Source organism: Propithecus coquereli, unplaced genomic scaffold (assembly GCF_000956105.1).
Source record: "Propithecus coquereli isolate 6110/MARCELLA unplaced genomic scaffold, Pcoq_1.0 Scaffold292, whole genome shotgun sequence".
Classification (NCBI taxonomy): Eukaryota; Metazoa; Chordata; class Mammalia; order Primates; family Indriidae; genus Propithecus; species Propithecus coquereli.
Window position 1 is genome coordinate 127,378 of NW_012148530.1, and position 24,266 is coordinate 151,643.

At 36.3% G+C, this 24,266-nt stretch overlaps 1 protein-coding gene across 1 annotated transcript in view; it reads left to right on the plus strand.

Annotated features, from left to right (window-relative positions):
* The window catches only part of HCRTR2 (hypocretin (orexin) receptor 2), a 181,654-nt gene that overhangs the window by 26,290 nt on the left and 131,098 nt on the right, over positions 1-24,266 (plus strand). The window contains exon 2 of the mRNA XM_012648723.1: positions 1,576-2,176. Within this exon, the coding sequence (XP_012504177.1) occupies positions 1,954-2,176 (223 nt within the window). The 5' untranslated portion in view covers positions 1,576-1,953. The remainder of the gene's footprint in view (positions 1-1,575; positions 2,177-24,266) is intronic.

Genomic DNA, 24,266 nt, shown 5'->3' on the forward strand with positions numbered 1-24,266 from the left:
ACTACTGCAGATTGATAAAATATGCCAGTAATATTTCTTAATGAAACATGTCCTCTGTAGAATAATAGAAGTACTGGATTGCAATCAGAAGAAAGAACTAGATGGTTTTGCTACTCGTTAATCATTTAATCTTTGGTAAATCATTTAATATCTCCAGGAATAGTCTACTTATCTATAAAATGGGGTTAATAATAGCCAACCCCTCAGGAGTTTAAAAATAATGTATATGAAAGAATTTTATAAACTGTAAAGTACTATTAAGAAATAATTAGATATAAATATTAGTAGCATCCAAAGAACAGTGTACCTTTTGTACTAACAAGACCCAAACCAGATTACTATATTTCCTCTCAGTTGCATATTTTGCAAGATATTGACAATTGTCTACAGGAAGACAGAGCGAATATTGATGTGGATGTAGTGTCATTTGAAAAACAATGGAGGAAATTGGGAAAAAATTGAACATAGGGAGTATGAAAAGGGGATCGGGGCTATGATGCTTGTTTTGAATATGTGAAGGATTGGCATGTACAAGACCTATTCTGTATAGCACCAAGATGCAACTAGGTATTAAAGGTAATAGACTCAGGAAGGCAACTCATGGGTTTGAGAGCTTGGTTTAATCATGTAAGGAATGGGTTTTCTCACCTTTAGAGAAGTCCTGTCATGGTGAAGGTAGTGAATTGTGGTGGTTATATCCAAGCTGGATGGCAGCAATGTTATCAGGAGGCTTCTATTATTAATTTGAAGTTCAGGCTAGATGATTCCCAGTCCCTTCCCAAATCCAAGATTGTAAATAATCAGATGCAATATTTCTGTCATGGTTATTAAGAATGAAAGGATCATGAACTCATATGCTGACAAATCCCAGAATACTTAGTCTCACAGACCAAAACAATTCATGAGAGAATGGCAGGTGACATCAGCCGGGAATCAATGAGAAGAAAGACCAGTGAGATGTGGTATTCACCAGAAAGAGCACTTCTGCTTATATTATCACATCCTATGGAGAATCTGTTTAATATATTAGTGGTCTCTGTTGCTTGACAACATTAACTGTGATAGCATTCATGATTCTTAGTGTCCTCCAGGGATTTCCTGCTGTATTTCATATGACAGTTTCTGTTGCAAATACAAATTCCGGCTTAAATAGACCCTTCAAAATGGGTATATTTGGGGTATATTCAAAAATGGTCTCATTCTCCAATTTGGAGAAGAGGAGGAGGGAGCTGCCTTAAAGACTCAGGAAGTGCTAAGTTGGCAAATATTAAATGTTAAAATACACTTATATTAAATGTTAAAATGTTTGCCTGAAATGACTTTTGTATTGTCCTGCTGGGGAACACAGTGGCTCCTCCTTATATTTTTATATTTGCATTACAAAGACAAACGCATCACGTCCTGTATTAACCCTGTGTTGACCTTTTTGTCGTGTCCACAGACTTACACGTCTGGGTATGGTTTACAGAAACTGCACGTTGAAAATAGAGAAAAAAAGTAGAAAAAGAGATTTAACCCACCAAGAAGCAGGTTAAATTAATTTTCATTACGTTTTTTTTTTTTTTTTTCCTTCAGTTTCGGCTCTCCCTCAGCGCGGGAGGAGGCTGTGGGCTGCGGACTCAGTGCTGGAATGAGGAGTAATTGAGCTTGAGCTAAGCCTGAGTTTGCTTTCTCCTCCTGGTGTCATTGCTGCAGCCTCCAGCGCCCGGTCGCTAGTTTCTCAGCCGCCTGTCTTCTCCGTGCAAAATCTCCTGCAAAGACAGCTAAGCCGCCGCAGAAGTTGCCGGGCGTACGACTCCGGAGGCATTGGCTCAGTAACTTTTCACGTCATTTTCTGCTGTGGAGCCCCTTCTCGCCTCTCCGCGCAGCCTTTCCCACCCGCAAATCACCAGTGCTCATGGGGCAGGCGAAGAGGAGCTTGCAGCACTGAGCGGAACCGGACTCGAGCCCGTGATGTCCGGCACCAAATTGGAGGACTCCCCCCCTTGTCGCAACTGGTCATCTGCTTCGGAGCTCAATGAAACTCAAGAGCCCTTTTTAACCCCCACCGACTATGACGACGAGGAATTCCTGCGGTACCTGTGGAGGGAATACCTACACCCGAAAGAATATGAGTGGGTCCTGATCGCCGGGTACATCATCGTGTTCGTCGTGGCTCTCGTTGGGAACGTCCTGGGTGAGTCTTCTCCGGGGCAGCCCTCCCAAGGGCTGTCACTTCCCCTCTGCCCCAGGTTGCAAAGGCTCTAAAAACCCCTCCCTCCCCTTGGGATGCAAACAAAGAGGTCCCTGCTGTCTCGGGTGGGATTTTCTAATACAATAAATATAAAAAGTTTTCTGATTTTATGAACCAGGACCGAGCCCTGGAATGGTTATTTCCTTTTCTGCAGGCAGAAGAGAGAAACCGCGTTTCTTTTTTGAGCACCTAGGTTTACAAGTGCAAGGAAAGGGGCAGCCACGGGGATCACCAGGTGGATTTCGTTGAGTGTGGGGGAATCAGTCATCCTTTTGTGCAACGCGGCTGGGTGTTTCAGGGGGTCTGGGGAGAGGCAGAGCCGGCAGATGCAAAGCTGCGCCCCTAAGGAGCAAGCTCTGTTAGGCTGCTGAAGTCACAGAGCTTTTGTGAGCTAGGTGGCATGCCCTTTGGCGAGGAGGTTTAGGCTCCAGTCCAGAGGTTGAAATGAAGGGTCAGCGAGTGGAGACAGAGGCAAAGCAGGGAAGTGCACACACTCACTGACGCTGAATTACACAGGAACCATGCCGGGAGCAGGAAGGAGGGGCATCAGAGAAAAGTACCACAGAGATCTCTATCATCCGTCCATTCATTCATTCATTCATCCATTCAGCTAGATTTTTTTTTTATTTCAAAGCGTACGTGTTTCCAGGCTCTGGAAATATTTGTATCAACTGTTTTTCCTTTTCTTTTTCAAAGATGAGATTAAGTTTAATGCTAGGCTGTATTCATCTCTGTCTGGGTCTGTATGCGAACACAGGTTTCCTCGCCCCTCCCCCCAATTTCTGGGGGTTGGGGAGGGGTGAGGTGGCTCTATGGTGACTGTGTTGGTGGAGTACATTAGAGTAGGAGGGGAACCCACATCAAGGAAAGGAGCTTTGGAAGGGAGGAACAACTTAAAATGAATTGTGAATGAAAGAAGAGCGTACCTTGATGAATGGAGAGTGGGAGCCTGGGAGGCTGGGAGGCTTTTCACATGCAGAGGGCAGTGTGGAGGAAGTCTCAGCTGAAAACGACAGGAGGGGATGTGGGAGGCTAGGAAAAGATGTTCTTGATTTTCAGTTATGAAAAGGGAAGAAGGTGAGTGAGGTGAGATAGCCTGGGAGGGTTTGAAGTCAAAAGCAAAGAGAGACTCTAGCTGCAGTGGAAAAGGATACAGAACTTAAAGAACTAACCTGATTTTTACCTTCTCTCCTAAGTGTGTTGACCTGGGTACGTAGCATTCAAAGTAGTCGCTCATCAATTCAGCAGACAGAATAGTTGATAGTATGTGAATGAGAGGAATTCTCCAGAGAGTTAGTAGAATATTATTTGATGAGACAAGAAACCTCTGAGAACTTTAGTTTACTATTTCTGTATTATTTTTAGGCTATTTTCCCTTTGTTGATTTTTTTAAAAGTAAAAATAAAGGGAATCTTCTTGGGATGCTGAAAAAGCGGATGGAAGTGGAAATATGCAAGATGAGGGCTCTTGTTATAAGGATAAATCTGTTGATAATAATGCCTTTTTTGCTTGCTTCTTCTTGTCATCCGTCCTTAGGGTTACTGCTATTAAGACACATGACTACTGGCATAGCAATATTTTACGGCATTATGCCAACACTTACCGAAAAGTGAATAATCAAACTTGAGCATATATTGAGTACCTACTGTGTGCCAGACCCCTTCACATACATTCTTTCACTTAGACATCAAAATAACCCACATTCTAAAGAAGAAGAAACAGGATTTAGAGAAATGAAATGACTTAATAAGGCACATGACTGAAATTCACTTCCATCTCTTCTGACCTCAGATCCAGAATTCTCCATTGTTATTCCACTCTAGAGCTAGAAAACGGATAGAGAATGAATTCTCTGATCCTGATTGTCTGGCGAGCCTATTAGATGTATTCCTGTTCTCCTCTGCATCTATGCCCACTGCCAATAAATTACCATGAGGGGTTAATGGCACTGCCATTCTATTCACCAAAAACTTGTCTTGAGAAAAATGTGATTGCTTTGAAGTAAAAAATGACTTTTTTTTTCTGCAGTAACAGCTATAAACTATAACTATTTGTCTTCCCTAATTTTATTTCAGGCTTAATCTTTGTGATAAAATGTGTTCTTCTTTGCTGTCATTTCATTTTTTTTCCTCTGCACAGACCTTATAATACATAGTCTTTATATCCTAATTGCATAGTTTAGTAATACATGCTTGCTAACCTGGGGAGTTTTTGTTTCAAGAAGGAAACACCTCTACGGTAAGGCTACTTGTTTCATGTCAAGGAAGACAGCACTGTCCATAGTCCCAAGTGCTGAAATGGCCTCTTAAATTCAGCTTAAAAAGAAAGAGTTACCCAAAGCACTCTGCTCTAGAGAAACTGACAGCTATTTTCCTTGGGACTGAACAACACTGAAATCCTTTCTGACTGAACTGAAACCCATTCTTTATTGACATACTCCCTGAAAGTTGATGAGGTTTAGGTTTGACATTTAAACAAATGAGCAGTGTCATTACTCACAGACAACTTTCTGCTCTTTGATGTCACTGTCAAATTGGCAAAATGAATTAGGTGGAGAATTGCTTTTCTGCCCCTCAGGTATAAGTAATTTTACACAGCAAGTGGCAGAAGGAGAAGTCGCATTATTTATGCAACATAAAGAGGCAGCATTAGGTATGGAGTTAAAATGCCACAGTGCAGGCAGCAGATGTAATCACTGACCCTTCAGGTCCTTTCACCATTTTCACTTTCATGTAACTGACTACTTGGAAAATTTCAACCTGGTTGGTCTTACAAATGTAATGCCATCAGTTAGAAGTCATTTCTCCTGCAGTGTTCTTTTGTGAAGTGATATATCAGAACATGCTCTAAGTAGAATGACAAGGTCTTGGTCATCCCCACCTCTTTCTCTTCTTCTCACAGTTCCTCTCTATCTTTATGCCCCCTCTCTGCCTTCCAGAGATGGAAAACAGTTTTCTGGGAAAAAATTGTAAATGGAATTGCATGAGTATTTACATTCTAATTAAAAGTCATATGCATGTCTAATTGTGGAATTTTAAGTCCTAGGGAGGAATATGGGGTAAAGTTCTTTTTGGAAGAAGTGTTTCTCCAGTATCTTCAAAATGATGCCACAGATAATCCATTCCTAAGTATATCTTGTGCTGTAGCCAAGTACATGTATCCACTTATTCAACCAGTACATACTGAGCAATATTTTTTAAAATTAATTTTTGTGTGGGGAGGAACTCTTGGGGAAACAGAAAGGAATATAATTGATGTAATTTTTATCCCTGATTCCTTGAGTAAAAATTGAAGGAGAAATGTGTTCTGGTCAGTTCAAACATTAAATACTTATGGAAAATGATCGATTTTCTGCCTCTCTTACTTCTGCATTCAAAGATATTATAAATTTCACTGGTATGCTTCTATTATCCCTGTTGTTGTCTCCATATGGAAATGGGAAGAACATCAAATATGTGTAGGCCTCAGTCTGGCTATGCTTCTTGTTTCTTGTATGCCCATTAGTTTCTTAACTTTCCAAGTCTGATTGTTCTAATTGTAAATTAAGGTTGATAATCCCCGCCTTGTAGAAATCCTATCAGGATATAATGTGCAGATATCCGCTATATAGATATATAGAGGAACAAACACATACCTTTTTTTTCTTGATGCATAGTAGTCACTAATTAATGCCAACTTTTATCCCTTCATTTCCACTATTAAAATCTCTCTGTGATGTGGTCTGTAGGCATCTTCCGCCTCCCTGGCCTGTCTGTGTCCCTGTAGCCCTTTATGTCCTCTGCTCTAGCCTTTTTCTCAATGGTGTATTTTCCTAATAAGTGTGAATAAAATGGAGTTGGAACATGTTACTCTTTTTTCCATACTAACTCCACCCACCCATCTTCTTCACACTGACTACTTAACATTGCCTTCCTGCCTCTCCATGAAAAGTTATTCCTAACTGTGGGAATAATTTTCTCTATCTCTTTTTTTGTTTCAGCTTAAATTTGACTATAGTGAGTCCCATTTATTAAAGTTTTTGAGTTGTTAGTCATTGTTAGTTGGTTGGTCTATCACTACTAATGTTTTTAATAACACACACACACACACACACACACACACACATACACACACACACTGGTAATATGTTGATTTAATTCATTTAAAGCACATTGTCCATTAAGGAATTTATCCAATAACAGTTAATGTAAATTAGGTGGGTGGGATGGGTGAAATATCTGTAATAAGGTTACTTCCTACAGTGTTAGTCTTATGTGTAAGTGGCAGAGTTGCAAGTTCCTGCTACTCCTAAGCCTAGGAGATACTCCTTTTCTGCTTTTCCTAATGCCCAATTCACTTCCATGGGTGTTTGTAAACTTGTCCTTTGCTACACAGGAAGCAAAAGGAGGTTAGAGATCATCCATTATGCATCTCTGCCAAGACTCAGTAAAAATCATGAATAGTGATAATAAAAGGTAATATAAGCCATTAAGCTTTAAACCTGTTACGCATTTTAGCTGTAGAATGCAAAAAAAAATGCTTATTCGGATGAGAATTAAACTGATGCTTCTGCATTTTTGCTAAAATCAAAACCACTTAGTCTTATTTGGTAAAATAAATCATATCTTTGACTTCAACAAAATCCCAATGATAACTTTTTAAATAAATGGCTGTCTTATAGATAACAGCAACATTTATCATGGACAGACAATGAGAGTATCATGTGCTACTGATAATTTAAATGTAATGAATTCTTCCTGTATTTGAAAATATATATAAGGAAATTGAAATAATGTAAAAAAATACTAATTTTCAAAAGAGGCCAAACCTAAAACTCAAATACAAGTGCAATGCTCCAGTTTTTAAAAAATTATTGACATTTTTTATTTTGAATTATTATGGATAATAATAGTTGTACATATTTATGGAGTACATGTGATGTTTCGTTACAGTCATACAATGTGTAATGATCAAATCAGGGTAATGAAGTATCCCTAACCTCAAGCATTTATCATTTCTTTGTGTTAGAAACATTCCATTTCCACCGTTTTTGTTATTTGAAAATACACAATAAATTGTTGTTAACTATATTCAATCTATTGTGCTACTGAATACTAGATCTTATTCATTCTATCCACTGTATTTTTGTACCCATTAACCATCTTCTCTTTATTCCCCTTAAAAATTTTCTCGATTTTAGTAGCACTTCCATACTAAATTGTATCATATATATTTATATGAAATTTCATTATTTTGTATTTTAGATTACATCTCAACATTTTCATGTACAGCATCTATGTTAGCATTCCAAAGTCTCTTAATTCTCACTTAACTCCTCAAATTTCAAAAACATCCACTGCTGATGTTATTTCACTAGGGGAAAAAATCCTTCCATCTTTTTTCGTGTAGCATTTTGACGTATCCCATACCCTTAGGGATACTGATTTTTTTATGTAATGGCTCATGGGTATGGTCTAGTCAATGACATGTGATTGGTGAAGCAGAGGGTATTTGTCTAGCAGTTCCTCTTCTCACTGCAAAAAGAGAAAAAAGAAGCAGAAGAATATATATTGAATACTATATGCCAGGCTCCACATATATGTATTTAATTGATGGCTCACAACAAACTTATGGTGAGATTTTTTTTATAAATAAGAAAAATAAAATTCAAAGAGCAATTTTAACTTATTCTAAAGTTTAGTCATATAGTAAGAAGCAGCCCTAGGTTTCAAACATGACTTTATCAGTTTCCACAGTCCATGCTTGTTCTATTACTTCATCCTGCCTCTTTCTCTAGCTTCTAACCCTGAATGGAGAAGCACAGAAGGAGGTAGGAAGTGATGCTTAGATGTGCCCTCTAGACGATTTACAGAGTTGTTCTGGCATGTTGCCATGCTATTTCTCTGATAGACTACACTTCTTCAGCTCTGAGGATGAGCTCATTTAATAAGTTAATCAAGGTCAGGCTAGGGTTACTTTACAAGAGAAAATTTCAAGGTAAAATGGTGCTGCCAAAAATGCTTTTACCTGTTCAGCATGGTGACTCAGTGGAAAAAAATGTTAGGTAATTGTGGCCAAGGATTATTTTGTTATTGAAAGTGCTATCTTTAGACAAAATTTAAGGCTGAGGGCCTAAACATTTAAGACTTCACATAATCTAGAGATATTTTTTTCTTTCTGTCATGCTTTTTTTTAAAAAAATGATTAATGTTTACTTAAACAAATCCTAAATTTCTATAGACTTGACTGAATGGGTCAATCTTTACATCAAACCATAGCATTCCTAGAGCAGAATGACATTATGTATGTACAAAGAGGCATTACCTATCACACCAAACATGAAATGACCTTTAGACACTGACTACAGAACACTATGAGATGCTATTGGATGAAATATATGACTAGTTTTTTGAATAGCTGACTCTGAGGATAAAATTTGTCATTGTACCTTTGTTCTCAATGAGAAGTGATCTTTTAACCAAGTAAATGAGTTGGATAGATATTTAAAATAACATTAAGTTCCTTGCCAGTTTCCTCATAAACGAACAAACAAAAAAACTCAACAAATCACTCAAAATAAATGACTATCTACTTTATTTCTTAAATATATTTAGGGATTATTATTATTGGGTCATTATCAATAATGTGTTTTCAATATTAAACATGTGAGAACAATGTTTAATGTTTATATAGTATTTTACTCTTCAGAAGATATCATTCATATTCTGATTCATTTATTTTACACAACAACCTCATGAGGTAGATATTTTTTAATGAAAATCTCAAGTACTTGAAGTCATTTAAAATCACTTTGGAAGAAAAACATAGGCACACAGAAATACCAAGTTGTTTGTAAATGTAGGAAAAGCCTGACAATTTCTTATATTTCAAGAGGCCAAGATAAGGGATATGATTACCTTTGTCTGAACTTCAGCTATGCTGTCTTTGACAGCTGATTTTGTCAATACTCTGAGGACAGACTCATATTAACACAATTCACAAACATCAAAAATAAAATAAAATAATAATTGCAATGTTTTAATTTGTAGTCAGAGGTTACTCTTAGAAGTCCTAGAATACCCCAAGTTCTTTTAATTTTCACGGACTTTTTCTGTAGACAGATCTTCATGTAGACTGTTATTGGTCTGAATAGCTATGTATGCCTTAGTAGCAAGTAAACCCTGATGGATTTTCATTGGCTTAGCACCACAAAAGTTTATTTCTTGCTCATTTAACGTGGGTTAGAGAATCTGTTTCATCCAATGACTCACAGTTTAGGAATCCTCCATGTTTTATGCACCAACTCAACACATGGTCTCTGTGGTAACCAGTTTCCAACATGACTTGCAATGACCTTTCACTTCCTGGTATTCACACTGTTGTGTAGTCTTTTTCCACATCACGCCAGAATTGGTCTGTGTGACCAACAGCATATAGCAGAAGTGAATCTATGTCACTTTGAAGATAACATTGTAAAAGATTACAGTTTCTGGCTTGAGTGCCCAATTCCTCTCTTGCTCTTGAATCTCTTCTTCTTGTTGTGAGCAGCCCACCTGGGGAGAAGTTAAAATCTCCAGCCAACAGTGATAAAGGGAATATGATCTGTTAACAACTTCACACGTGATCTTCGGAAGCAAATCCTTCAGCCCAGATTGAGTCTTGAGATGACAGCAACAGCACCTCTGCCCAAACCTAGCTTGACTGCAATTCAATGACAGATACTAAGACAGAACTATCTAGCTAAGCTGCTCACAAATTTCTGACCCTTCAGAAGCTGTGACATAATAAATTTTTGTTGTCTTAATCTGTTAAGTTTTGGGATAAGTTGTTATGCAGCCTCTAAAATTGTCATGGTAGAAGAGAGAACTAGAAAAAGTATACTGGCTTTCAGCTGCATTTGCAACACATGTCAGTCATGCTCATAATCATTTGGCCAAAAGCAATTATACTGTATCTATCAAACTGCAAAGGAGACTGGGAGATATATGGCTCTCTGTCACAGAAACTGTACAATAGTTAAAAGCATTTTTAATTTGCATACACTCAGAACAAGGGAATTTAGAGGAATTAAGTACTTAATCGCATACTACTATGATAAACTGATATATCATTAAATTTTAGATTTCTGACAATAGAAATAATTGATAATATTAAGAGACTTGGTGCCAATTAGCATGCTAGAATTGAGGGTACAAATGTAATATAGAATGCAAGGAATCTGCACTCTGAGATTGACAGACATAGAAATATATGATTTCATTATAATGCGGCAAGTGCTATGAGAGATGGGTGCACCGAATATAGTGGAAACGTGAAAAGAACATTTAGCTTCATTTGGGGGATTAGAGAGAGATTCAGGAGAAGAGGTCACCTAAACTGAGTTTTAATAGATGAATTCAAGTTATCCAGGTGAAGAAAATTGGGTAAGGATGTTCTAAGCAGAGGAAACAACATGAGCAAAGCCAAGGAGGCGTGAAATGGAATGAGCTATGAAGAGAATGCTAAGCGATTGGGCAACTCCAGTGCAAAGTGCAGACAAGGAGAGTCTGGAGATGAGGCTGGAGCAGTAGATAAGAGTTGAGCCATAAAAGGCCTCATGTACCTTTCTTCAGATCTAGGCTTTGACACTGTACTTTGAGAGGGAATCATTAAAGGATTTTAAAGAGAGTGCCTTCCCTGGTTTGCATTTTCCATGAGAGCATTCTGATGGTAATGTAGAGGATAAATCCGAAGGGAGAAAGACGAGTGAAGGTTTTCACATTGGGGTTTGCACCCTGTTTTGATTCGTCTAATCGAGCCTGCATTAATGAAAAAAAAAATTAAAAACCTGACAATGAAGAACATAATCCAAATTCTCCAGATAATTACTTCAGGAGGCTCTCTATATGCTGCATACGAAACCAAGAAAGAAAAAGAGAAATTGAGAAAATGAAGAAAAAAGAAATAAAGAAGGAAGAAAGGGAAAGAAAGAATACATACAGGAAAAACTGTTACCAAATTTGTTCTGCTGAATATTTAAATTTGAGAAGCCATTTCTCTTAAAAAATTTTTTATTATGTCTTTCCTAGAAGATATGCTTATGAATCTTGCATGCCATGGCTCAATTTTTTCAATATTTTATTCAGTTTTTCTCTAAAATCATTCTTGTAATAACTTACTATTAAGGTTTCAATGGGTCACTAGCCTCCTACTCATCCTTCATTTTTGGCCTTTGGACTGTGTTTTGACCTCACATTGAAATCCAAAAAATGAAAAATTTGAGATCTAACATTTTCCAACTAAATCTGCATCTTTTCTCAATTATCTACAACTTTCTAAATATTCTAACTTAAAAATTGATTTTCAATGACATTTATTCCATTCAAAAAATCAATGAAGATGTTACATTGTGCCTGGGTTAGCCCTTAGGGAATTTCGGTGAACATTTCTGTACAGGTTGGCATGGTAACACACTTCAAAATTTCTAAAACTGTGGATAGCTTAAAAGCTTTTATTTGCTATTCCTACTTCACAATGGAAATACAACAATGATTAAAAATTGTAATATCCTTTCTAGCTTCTCAGTGAGCTTTTCTTCCTACTCAGTAACTCCAAAATGAATTTATAAGACACATAGTTTGTAACCATGTGAGGCTTTGATTTTATCACTACATTGCTAGAAATGGGGTCAGAGAGCCACTGGCTCTAATAATTTAATTCATCAATTCAGAATGAATTTGATGAGTCATCCACTTTGATAGAGAACCATATTGCTCATAAAATACTATTTTGAAGGCAATTTGTCTTTCTTAAAATGTGAAGATTGTGATAATCTTTCTGGGACAGGGGTAGGGAGGTATGATGAAGTGCTTAAGAAACATTTTGTAAATTGTGTGAAACTGAGTCAACTTTTCCTTATTAAAAAAAGATGATAACTTAATCCTTCCAGTTAAAATACTTTATACAAAGTTCCTCAATTTTTAAAGGCTGAAAACAAATACGTTAACAAATCTTACCAGCTGGTGCAGAAAAAGAACTTATTAATTATTGGGACATTTACGTGCTTTGGACACAGGAAAGCCTAGAAAGACTTTGTTCTTTGAAATCATCAGAGATGGTGATGGTGACTCAGAGATTCCTGAAAGTCAGTAAGATTACCCTAGTTTATAAGTCTATGTTTTTTTTTTCTTCAGACATAATGAACTTTACAACTGGGCACCGACAAGAAGCCAAATCATCTTAGAAGAAAAGGGGAAATCAAAAATTTAAGAACTTAAAAACACATAAATAAAAACATGTGTACACCTCATACACACACACACAAACACATTTGATATGAATAATATGATTAATATACCCTAATTTTTTAAAGCAGTATTAAAAAGCTATCTTTCAAGCATTAAAATTGCTAAAAACTGGACATAAGGCCTTGAGTTTCGAAAGTCAAGACATATTTTCAACTATCCCTTGCGTAAATGATCTATACCTTTTAAGAAAGTAAAAAAGATAGATGCTACAGATGAATGAGTCCTTGAGTTAACACCATGTAAGAAAGAGCATCCCTTGGATGAGTGATCATTGTAGCATAATTTATTTTCCTTGAACAGACTCAACGTATTCCTGCTTGAGCATCTTCACAATACCTACTCCCTCTGATCCTCCCATGGCTGGCTCCTGCTCAGCTCATTTAATGTTTTCACAGTTTTCTTAGAATGCCAAATTAGAATCACTATCCCCTAATGTACTGCAATAGCATCCCATTTTGTTTTTATCAGAGGACTTATTACTATTTGAAATGACATTGCTAATTTGTTCGCTTTTCTGCTGTTTCCCTTATGTAAAATGTAAGTGGCATGAAAGTGTTTCCTTTCTTTTTCTTGTTTGCAGGTATATCCTCAGTGCCTATAACAGTGTCAGGAACATAGCATGTTTTAACTACCATTAGAGTGTTATACTTCCATCAGGAGGAATATATTTGATATCAATACATTTTTAAATTAGGCATTAAAGGCTTTAAATTTCTTCTATATAAATATTTAGAATAAAACCTCAACAATTTGAATTACATTTGTAATCATTTTGGTCAATATCTTAAGTAATGCACCCTTTAAGTATTTTATAATTATTCAAGCAAGATTGTGGGTGACCATTTGGAAAATTTCTGTCCAGCACTGTGACCCCCTTGACATTACTACGTGATCTATACCACGAAACTATCATGCTCTTCTCATGAAAAGCAATTAAGATTTACAAACTGGGGCAGGTTTGTTTTATTTTCTCATGGAAGGTACACCAAGATTCTTCCAAATAATATGCTATATTTCTGCAATAACTGAGGAGAACATGTAATGTGCAAAACTTTTACTTAAACTCTCTTTGTTTCAGAATAATTCTTAGTTGTTTTTATAAAAGTCTAAGGAAACACATGACCTTCTGTGTCCCAAATGAATTAAGAGAACTGTGACTGAATGTTACCACAACTCTGTACCTTCTGTAATAAAAAAAAGCCAAACATATGCCCACCTGAGCTCAGGATGTTTCAGACATGCCCATAGAGGCTCAGCTTTAGGAATTCTCTGTGATTCTCTTCCATAGCTAGGGACTTATGCCAATTCTGAGACTCTGGATTATGCAGAGAGTTGGAATAAATCACACTTTTAGGCAGAGCACAATACCAATGTCAACAAATAATAGCTGGACAGTTCTAGATACTTTATTTCATAAGGAATAAAAGAAACAATAAACACTTCTAATTCTGGCCCTCAATTCATAAAATATCCATCAAATTATAAATTAAAAAAACAAAACAAAGTGCAATCTTGCCCACAGAAGGGAGGTCTTACTAATTCTAGCAGACCCTGTTCAAACAATTGAACCAAGTTTATCAATATTTCTCATTATTGTGAATCAGTAAACGACAATAGAATTTACAGAATCGGCTTTTGGGATTGTTATATTGCCCTAATTATGAACTCTTTAACAAAGGTTCTTGTCAAACACTGTCTTAGTTAATCCTACAACAACTAGAGTGATGGGGCTATTATAATATTAATATTTGCTCCTTTTGCCAAGTAGTGAAATTTAGTATTAGAGAGCTGCTATTGTGTTAGTTGTCCGCATAGCTTTACATATTATCACTTGGCCTTCCCATTCCTGAACAGTCAATAAAGGCAGTGTTCTCTGTTCCATTCCTCCCTTGATAGTATATCTATGTTAATCTGCATAGCAAATTGAAAAATACGATCTGTGAAATTTAAGGGTAACAAAAAGTCTCATACACATTTTCTGGTGCACTCAACTGAAAGAGACTTGAGTTCCGTGACTAATCACCATTGCCTCAATGATCTATAACTCATTATATGTACCTGGTCACAGGTACTAGAGTGCAGAGGAAGAAAGACTAAAAGAGTAAGAGTCGAGCCAGGCATAGATTTTATCTCTTGATGAATAGGAGTCCATAAGACTGCTCTGAGTGCTGAGTTACCATCAGTAACAATGAAATTATCTACAGACTGTTGATGTGAAGTCATGCAAACACGTCTTTATCATCCAAAAAGAGGTAAAAGCAATATACAGCAGCAGAGGGCTCAGTCCAGCAAAAGGTGCACAGAAAAACAAAGCATCCTGAACCAACACACTGATTTTCTAGGGTTTATCTAATTTGGAGCCATTTCCTTTTCTTATTTCATTCAGCAAATATTTATTGAACACCCACAACATGTAATGTGTTCTATTACATTCTGTGGAGGAAATGCAGAAGTGAAAGAGACATGGTCCTTACCTACAAGGAATTTCTAATCTTGTGGGGGAGATTAACATGTGCTCAATAGACTATAGTATCAGGTTTATTGAAGAGGCATATGCTAAGTGTTAGGGCAAAGAAATGTAAGAGTTGAATCTGACTTGAGATATGAAGTACTCCTTCACTGAGGAGGTAGTATTTGAGGTACTATTGACATGTGAATATAATTTTGAGAAGTTCCAAGGAGTAAAAGGAAATTCTGCCTAAGTTGGTGAAGTAGTAAGAGTAAATTTATGATAGCTTGAAGATATATAAATAATTAAACATAAACCATGCCAAAAAAGTCATTCGGAGAATTTCAGTAAAACACAGGCTTTCTAGAACTTGTGTGGGTAATTTCAATTAATGGAGACTTAATCTTCTCGGATGCATTGCATTGTTTCCATGGCTTTCTTTATTTTGTGGTTATCTGCCCCCCAAGTAGAATAAAGAATTCACTGCATCATAGAATCAGTAGGGAAAAATCTTGTTCTATATTTCATAATTTATTATTTTCTATATGAAGACTGTCTTTCAGGATTAATATGAATGTCACTTCATTTTATTGTGTGTCCCTTGAACCATTAAATAAAGTGTACACACATATTGCTATACATATTGAATGTAGTTAATCAATTATGTCAAGGAAAGAATTGGAAGGTTGCTATAAAAACTGAGTGTTTCATCACACAAAAGCATTGCGAAAGACTGGCTCTGATTTAGACCTAGCGGTTCTGATTATTAAATCCTAAATGTCAGAAGTTTTTGGTCACAAAATAGATACTAGGATTCCATGAAAATCTAAAAATATAAAAATTCAGCAATAATAGTGAAGATATGAAAATACTAGAAGAATAAGCATTCAGACAAAAAATAAAAACTCTCCTCCAAGGAGTTTTTGCTACACTAATATTTTAGAAATGCATTTTTCCACAGAAATATCCTTAATCCTCTGTATGGAAACAAGGAGAAAATATAAGACTTTAGCAAGCTCCATCTAGTCTACCTAGACAGATAGTTACTTACCCCTTTGTTCAATATTTTGGTGTTTGCAAATATTCTACCTCCAAAGAGTAGGTGTTACCAAAATATTGTACAAAATTTATAAGACTTGAGATATATTTGTCTAGATTGGGTTAGGGAAGAGACATTTCCACTTTAAACTACAATAATTCAGATTTGGAATATATGTAAGTCTAAAATTTTTCTATATATTGCAAATGTGTTTTATATATACATATATGTGTATATATATGGCAAACAATATACCTTTTTATTATACAACTTTACCAAAAAAGGACATTCCAGAAGTCTGGGATGATAAGTGTGTGTGTGTGTGTGTGTGTGTGTGTGTGTGTGTGTAATTCTGTGTATACTTATATGTATTTTGAGGAAACATCAGTGGCATTAGTAGCAGATAATTTCAATCTCATTGATATTCAGTTCCAACTATTCAAATTTAAAGCTCTCATTTTCATTTCAACAAAAATAGTTAGGATTTACTAGGCTTTTACTAAAACAGCCTTTATCTTCAATACTGGGAATACACGTTAATACTTTCCTGTACCTGTATCCCAAGTTATTATTTTGTGTTTACTTAGAAGATTGATAAGTAAGATAAGCATTGATTGATAAAACACATTAAACTCATTCTTCACTAAATCTAATTGCCTTCCTCTTTTGCAGCAGCCTCTAAAAATCATATGTTAATCTATATGACCTGAATATAACACAGGAACTGGGTATATGTTATAGTTTATGTGCCTGTTTTTCTGTTCAATATTATAATTAAACATTTAAAGTTTGGTCTTCAGCACTAAGCATAAGAGAACAGGATCAGTGTTCAGACTTAAGTGAAGAAAACCTACTGAAGTCTTTTGACTGTAAGGTCACAAGGACTGATTCCTTTGGAACCATTTTCTTTTTTCTTTCTTTCTTTCTTTCTTTCTTTCTTTCTTTCTTTCTTTCTTTCTTTCTTTCTTTCTTTCTTCTCTTTTGTTTTTGAGACACATCTCATTCTGTTGCTTACATTAGAGAGCAGTAGTGTCATCATAGCTCACTGCAATCTCAAACTCCTTGGCTCAAGCGATCCTCCTGCCTCAGCCTCCTGAGTAGCTGGAACTACAGGCGTGCACCACCACTCCTGGCTAATTTTTCTATTTTTTGTAGAGACGGGGTCTGGCTCTTGCTCAGGCTGCTCTCCAACACCTGTCCTCAAGTGATCCTCCCGCCCCAAAGTACTAGGATTACAGGTGTGAGTCACCACTACCAGCCTGGAACCATTTTCTGAGAGAAAATGTCAGCATCTTTCAGCCTGTATCAGGATGCTCTGCTGAAATCTAATCTAGGAGGTGTGCTACTATTAAATGTGTACAAACTAAATCTGAACAATGAGAGAGCATTCATTCATTCATTAAAAAAATATTTAGTATCTATTAATTGCCAGGTACTGTCCTTGACACCAGAAGAAGCAAAAATAAAAAAGATATCATTGACCTTAAGGAGTTTACAGTCTCACGGAAAGGACAGAAATGCAATAAATTACAGTTGGAAACAATTTGATGTCTACTATTAAAGAGATATAAACAGAGCACTGAGATAGAGGACCATATAAAATTAGTTTATTGGATAAGAAGGAAACATTAACACAGGAGGTTGCAGCATCAAGGAAGTAAATGGCAGGGAGGGAAAACAAAAAGCAAAAAGTGCTCTGCTGCTATCCCCAATCCGCGGTGGTTTGCAGACCACCACTGCTGGTCCGCGGGTCCGTGGGGCCTGTTGGGGACTCGGCTGCAGAGCTCCTCCGGATTCCCCCACCCCCTCACCCCCATCCATGGAAAAGTTGTCTGCCAGGAAACTTGGGGGAGGGGGACGCACAGCAGGAGGTGAGTGGCAGGCGGTGAGCCAGTGAAACTTCATCTGTATATAGAGCTGCTCCCCTGAGCTCTGCCTCTCACGGCCCCCACCCCCGTGGAAGAACTGTCTTCCAAGAAATCTGTCACTGATAACAAAAAGGTTGGAGACCGCTGCTCTAGAGGCAGGGCACAGAGTAGCTAAACTTTTGCTACCTCCAGGATTTAGTATCCTCAGAACGACAAAAAAAAATATCTTTGAATTTGAGAGAATTTCTCCCCTCCCCCCACCTTACTCTAAAGGACAAACTTTAGGAGTTATTCATCTTTCTGGCAAACCAGAATTTATGGAGGAATTTTCAAGGTGTCCAACCCCCTCCCACCCCCGGCGCCCATTCTCCTGCTTAACTATGAGACTGGGTGAAAGTATCATCTCCAGACTTCTCATCAAATACACTGGTTTGGTTTTCTATTATTCCTTCTTTTTAGTTGATTTTTAAAATAGGTCATGAATGACCTATTTAGGTTAGCTTTACAAATTTTATCAATTTAAGAATACAGTATTACAGCGTGAATTCCATTAATGGATACGTTTTAATACCATTTGCTTCTCTGACCTTTGCATGTTCTTTCCTCTTCTGTTCCTCTCTGATGACTGGCTCTCAGCTTGCTATCACGTCAGCAATGGGACAAAAATGGGAGACAAATCTCAAATAGGTTGTCTGTCCCTGTAACACTGGGGAAAGTGTTTTTTTTTTTTTTTTTTTCCCCTAACAGGTTTAAAAATAGTGCCCTAGAAAAGTTTTGTTTCATTTGTCTGAATTCCCTTGCTTTTCCATTATCATAGATAGTGGAGTTAGCAAATAAAACCAAACATTGTCTCCTACATTTGTGTTATTAACTTAACATTATTGGGAAAGAAAAGTAGAATCTTAAAAATCTTAGAATGGGAGTTTCTAAGTAGTTCAAAGCCTTGAGTTTTATTTTCAATACCTTTAGGATGTATATGATACATTAGAAACATTGGTTATTTGCAAGTTCATGAATTTAAAATTCTAATAGAAGAAAATATTTTATGTTGCTAAGTAACTAAGAATGTGACTTCCCTTTAAAAGATAATAATACTTTATTTTTGAACAACAATAGTAAAAGAAGTAGAGTTCATTTTAAATATGTATTTTAATATAATAACCCATTTGTTTTTTAAAATAGCAGGTATGTCATCTAGAGACCCTGATTATTTAAAGAAATTTTAAAAATGATTCAATATATAATTAAATATAGATATTCGCTTTCAAATTTCAAATAAGAAAATACACCTGAGATGCTAACTAATCTTTAATTATATGTGTTATTTCTACTTCACTATCAATACTGTGGGACTAAAAATATTAATATTGGAGTTTAATTTTCTAATAAACTTGATGAACAAAGGCATAAAAAATTGGGGATTTAATTTGGGAATTTCAGTTCTGTATTCTGCTCAGCTTCATGATATTTAGTTTCTACAAGTTTGGCATTTAATTAAATGCTTTGTGATTCAGTAGTATGGAAATATGATTTTGAGGACACTAAAACAATGGGACGTTAATGACAATTCTTTATCATTGATTCCGTTGCTTTTGTAATAAAAGAAATTTTGGCCTCTTGGATTTCTATAAAACAAAAAATATATGGCTTTTAATGAAAATATAATCATATGAAAAGATAAAATGAGATCAAAAAACAAATATGGAGGGATTCATCTAAAATATTAAGAAACCTAGTAATACAGACAGAGACACATTGATTCCTCTAGATATAGTGTCTTCCAGTAAAATTATCAACAGAAATACTGTGAAAATGCTAATTATCAAATCATTCACTTTCTGAATTAAAGGGCAGAAAAAGAAAAGAATGAATGAAGAGAAAACACAGTGACAATGTAGAACAGAAAGAGTGAAAAATCAATAAAAGACAAACTTCACAATATGAAACACCTCAGGGAGAGAAACATCCAAAAATAATAAAATGAGAGAAGAAAAAGCACATCAAAACCACTTGAGGACTGACTTAAACTTTTAAAATGTATTTAGGGAAAGGTATCACGAGGAAAGTGATGCATCAAGTTGTTCTAGGTAGCCACTGAAGATAAAACTAGAAATGGCTTCAATTAAAATCAGAGAGAGAATAACTGAAACAAGCATAGCAAGAGCCCAGAAGATGAAAAGGAGCATAACCCTAGATATCTCAACAATGTCTAAAATGTCAAGAATTTAAGCTTTCACTAAAGCATAGGGATCTATAGTTGATCCTTATTGCTTTTGTCTTCCCAACAACCACATTCCCCTTTCTTCACATTCCCCCTTCTAACAGCACTACCTCTTCCTTTAGAAAACTGTTCTTCTGCCCTTCCATATCCATGTGGGGTCAAGCACAGTGGGGTCAAGCACAGTGGGGTCAAGCACAGCTGGGAGCAGAGGCAGAAATCACCTCCCATCCCCCATCCCCCAACCACAGGGCATGGCAAAGGGATGATAATTCAATACAAAAGAAAATAATCAGAGTTTTTCTGTTGGGTTTTACGTATCAGTATGGGAGATAAATGGGATTTTTCCCCCCCTATGGTTTTGCTGGTTGGGATGATTAGACCCAGGGATGCCTAAGATCTTTCCCCTTTGCCACACTAAAAAACAGATATCATCGTAAAAGGAGCATATAGTAGGACCAGCTTCCAGAGATGCAAAGACGTGGGGGGAACCAGAATGCTATTGTTTGAATCTCTAGATGTGGTCAGACCAAGGCTTTCACCACACCTTCCCAGTTACATGAGCTTTATTTTGCTTACATTCATTAGATTTGAATGACTGTACTTCAAAGTACTAATTAAAACAGGAACCAAACTGTATTATTCAGGTAGTGAAAAGGAAGAAGGAGAGAGAAGATGAGGTTAAAAGGAAAAAAAGAAAGGAAAAGAAAGGAAAAGGAAAATAAGAATCTCTAACTACCTTTATTCCCTGATATAGCTTATATTCCTCAGAGATTATTCTTCTCTAAATTTATATGGAGATGAGGATGAGGATGATATATATGCTTGTAGCATGGGTGGTCTTCCCACGAAGCTGTAACTGAATGAGTAAAGAAGTATGTTGCTCCTTTAATAACCTCAAATTTAGCTTTAAGCCTAAGAAAACTGTAACAGTAACACTAAACCTGATCCTACCTATAGCCCTAACTGCACTCTACCTATAGATCCTACCTCTAAATCTAACCCCTAACCTAACAACTCCCAAACTAACTCTAATCTGGATTGTAATCCTATCTGAACCTAACTTTGATTCTAAAACCAACCATAACACTAAACCCAAACCTACCTCTAAACCTAAGCCTAAAACTAACCCAAAACCTAATTCTAACTTTATCTCTCACATTAACACCAAACCTACCTTTAAAACTAGCCCTAACTTTAACCATTTAACTTAATCCTAAACTCAAACCTAAATCTAATTCTAACTCAAATTCCAACCTACCCCACCCTAAATTTTATTCCAAATAATTCTATTTTGAATTGTAATTCTAACCCTGACTCTAAATATAGCCCCTGATAAATTCAAAGTCAAAAAGTAACTACAGATTTATCTTGAACCCCAACCCTTACACTAACTCCAATTTTACCTATAATTCTAACCCTAATATTATGTTTAACACCGTCTAGCACCCTAACCCCAAACTAACCTGAAAGCTAATTCTAATTCTAATTATAACTCAAACTCCAAACTGTCTCTAAGCCTAACCCTAAAACTAAACCTAAACTTTACTGTTACCCTCACCTGACACTAACTAAAATCCTAACCGTAATTCTAATTATAAACCTAACCCTATGACTAACCCTAAACCTACCTCTAACCCAAACAAAAAAACTTAATCCTATCTATAACTCCACTCTAACCCCAAAACTAAATCTAACCTTAAGCATAACTCAAAACTTACATCAAAACCTAACTTTAACAAAACTCTTAATGCTACCTATAACCCTAATCTCAATCCTATCAGTAACCCTAACACTAAAACTAACCCTAACTTGTATCTCTACTTCAGTGCTAACACTACCCAAAGTCCCATATTTAACGTTAACCCTAAGTCTCAAATTCCAAACCTTTCTAACCATATCTCCAACCTTAACCCTAACATTAGCCACAGACCTATTTCTCACCATACATCTCACTCAAAACCTAATCCCAGTCTTGATTCTTACCCTAACCCTAAAATTAACTATCTCTAAACCTAACCTTAATGTTAACCTTTAACCTACTTCTAATCCTCACCCTAATCAAAATCCTGACTCTAAACCCAATCCTAACCTTAAACCTACACCTAACCCCAACTCTAAATCCAAACCTGGCCCATAATTTGGGCATATTAGCATCCATTAGTGTCCTGAGTGCCACTGCTTTGCTTCACTGTCTTCCAACTTCCCTCACTGACTTTGGGTAATGAATCAGGAAATAGTGCTGGTAATCAGGGTCTTAGAATTATTGTATTGTATTATCCAGGGTTTGCCCTGCTGCAAGTGACAAAACAGCAAACTAGTTTAACAAACAAATAAATGTCAGGGGATAGGACAAGGAGGAGAATTATTGATTCAAGGAACTGAGAAATCCAGGATTTCACAGATACCTTGATTCCGTGGTCCATATACTGCAATCAGGATCTGGTCTGTCTCTCACTCCGGATTCTTCTCTCCCGTTGGCTTCATTTTCAGGTTTCCTGTGGCAAGATGACTGCCAACAACCTCAGGCCTATAACATACTAGAATCAACTCCAATGGAAAAGAGTCTTTCTGATTTTTCTGGTTGCTTAAGCCTAAATTCTAGGATTAATTTAGATTCAACCTATTTGGTTTTCCTCAGGTCAGATTGCTATACTTCACTAACCATGGCTAAATTGATGTGATGGTCTGAATTGACCAGCTCTGAATCCCACACACGCTTCTGGAGTTAGGAGCAGAAAGGCTCAAGGCCACTGGGTGCACTTCTATGAACCATGGGAGGCTTCTGGGCGGGGGAGGGGTCTCCGAAAGAAAAATCAGGTTAGGTTACTATTAATAAGGGAATGAGAAATGGATGCTGTAATGGCTAAAAACACAAATGACTTCTACAAATCGAGGAAGAATTTCCCTTGGCTATCATCTAGCCCAAACTTTCTAGTTTTATGAATGAGAATTTTGTGGCTTTGACCTTTCTTTTTTAATGCAACAGGTAAAAAAATTGGGGTTGGTTCACATTTTGTCCTTGAAAATTTGAAGACTACTTAACTACAAATGTTTACAAAGGGAAGGATTGAATACTTACAGGAATGTAAACAGTGGCCTTCTGTCTCAGGCAACATAGGTGCTTGCTGGAAAACAACTGACTCATGACTTTGTTTTCTTTCTAATTCATTAATATGAATTCTTTCAGTCTGTAAAATTATCTCCTTTCTTTACCTAATCTATCCACCCAGAGTATACATATTCAAATTCATGTATTGGACTGATTTTTGTAGTGATGAATTCTGTGTATCAAAAAAAGAAAAAAAGCAATGAGAAGGTGAATACAAATGCAATTATGCCTTTAGGAATAACAGTGTTCAACATTTGTTATGTGCACTTCAAAATAATTACGTTTGTTTTATTTTGGAGAAAAATTAGCAAGAGTTGTAATTTGGAGATAATTTAAAGCTGGGGAAAAAAACTCTTCACTATAATTGATGATTTGAGAAAAATGTTATATTAAAATTCCAGTTTTCTCTGTTGTTTACATGAATGAAATGAAAGATTCATAAGGCAAGGATTTAATCAGTCAAAAATCTAAATTCATCACAAGATCATTCGCTGAGTACTATCGATGTGCTCAGTAGCTGAATGAATACATTAAAGAAATCCACATCTTGTGCTATGAATGTGAATGAGCAAAGCACAGTGATTAAGGGTTGGTCTTTGGTGCTGGACAGACCTGGCTCTGACACTCACTGACCAAGTGAACATTGCTACCAATCAGATTGCACCACCTGAAATGTCTACCCCATTGCAGCAATCGAGATGAACTACATAAAGATCCTTCTTTAAAAATTTATAGCTGAATTTAGATGTTCTTTTATTTTATGTTTATTCTTAAAATGTCCTTTTTTCTAATACTATATTTTTGTACTTGTTTCTTTTCTTGTAGGTTTTCAAAAAATATTCTTTAGTGATTTGGAAGATGGGATTCACGAGTATAATTCTACTAATGGTTGCCTTTAAGTCTATCATTTGCTTCACAAAGCAAATGTACTTTTTCCCTGTGCCTGCTTATAATTTTTCATCATTCCATATGCCTCTTAATAATTTCCTTGCTCATCTTCTCTAAATTAAAAACTATAGATTAATTTCTGGTTTTTGCCATTCATGACAAGACATTTATTATAATTTTGATTCTTCCTGTCT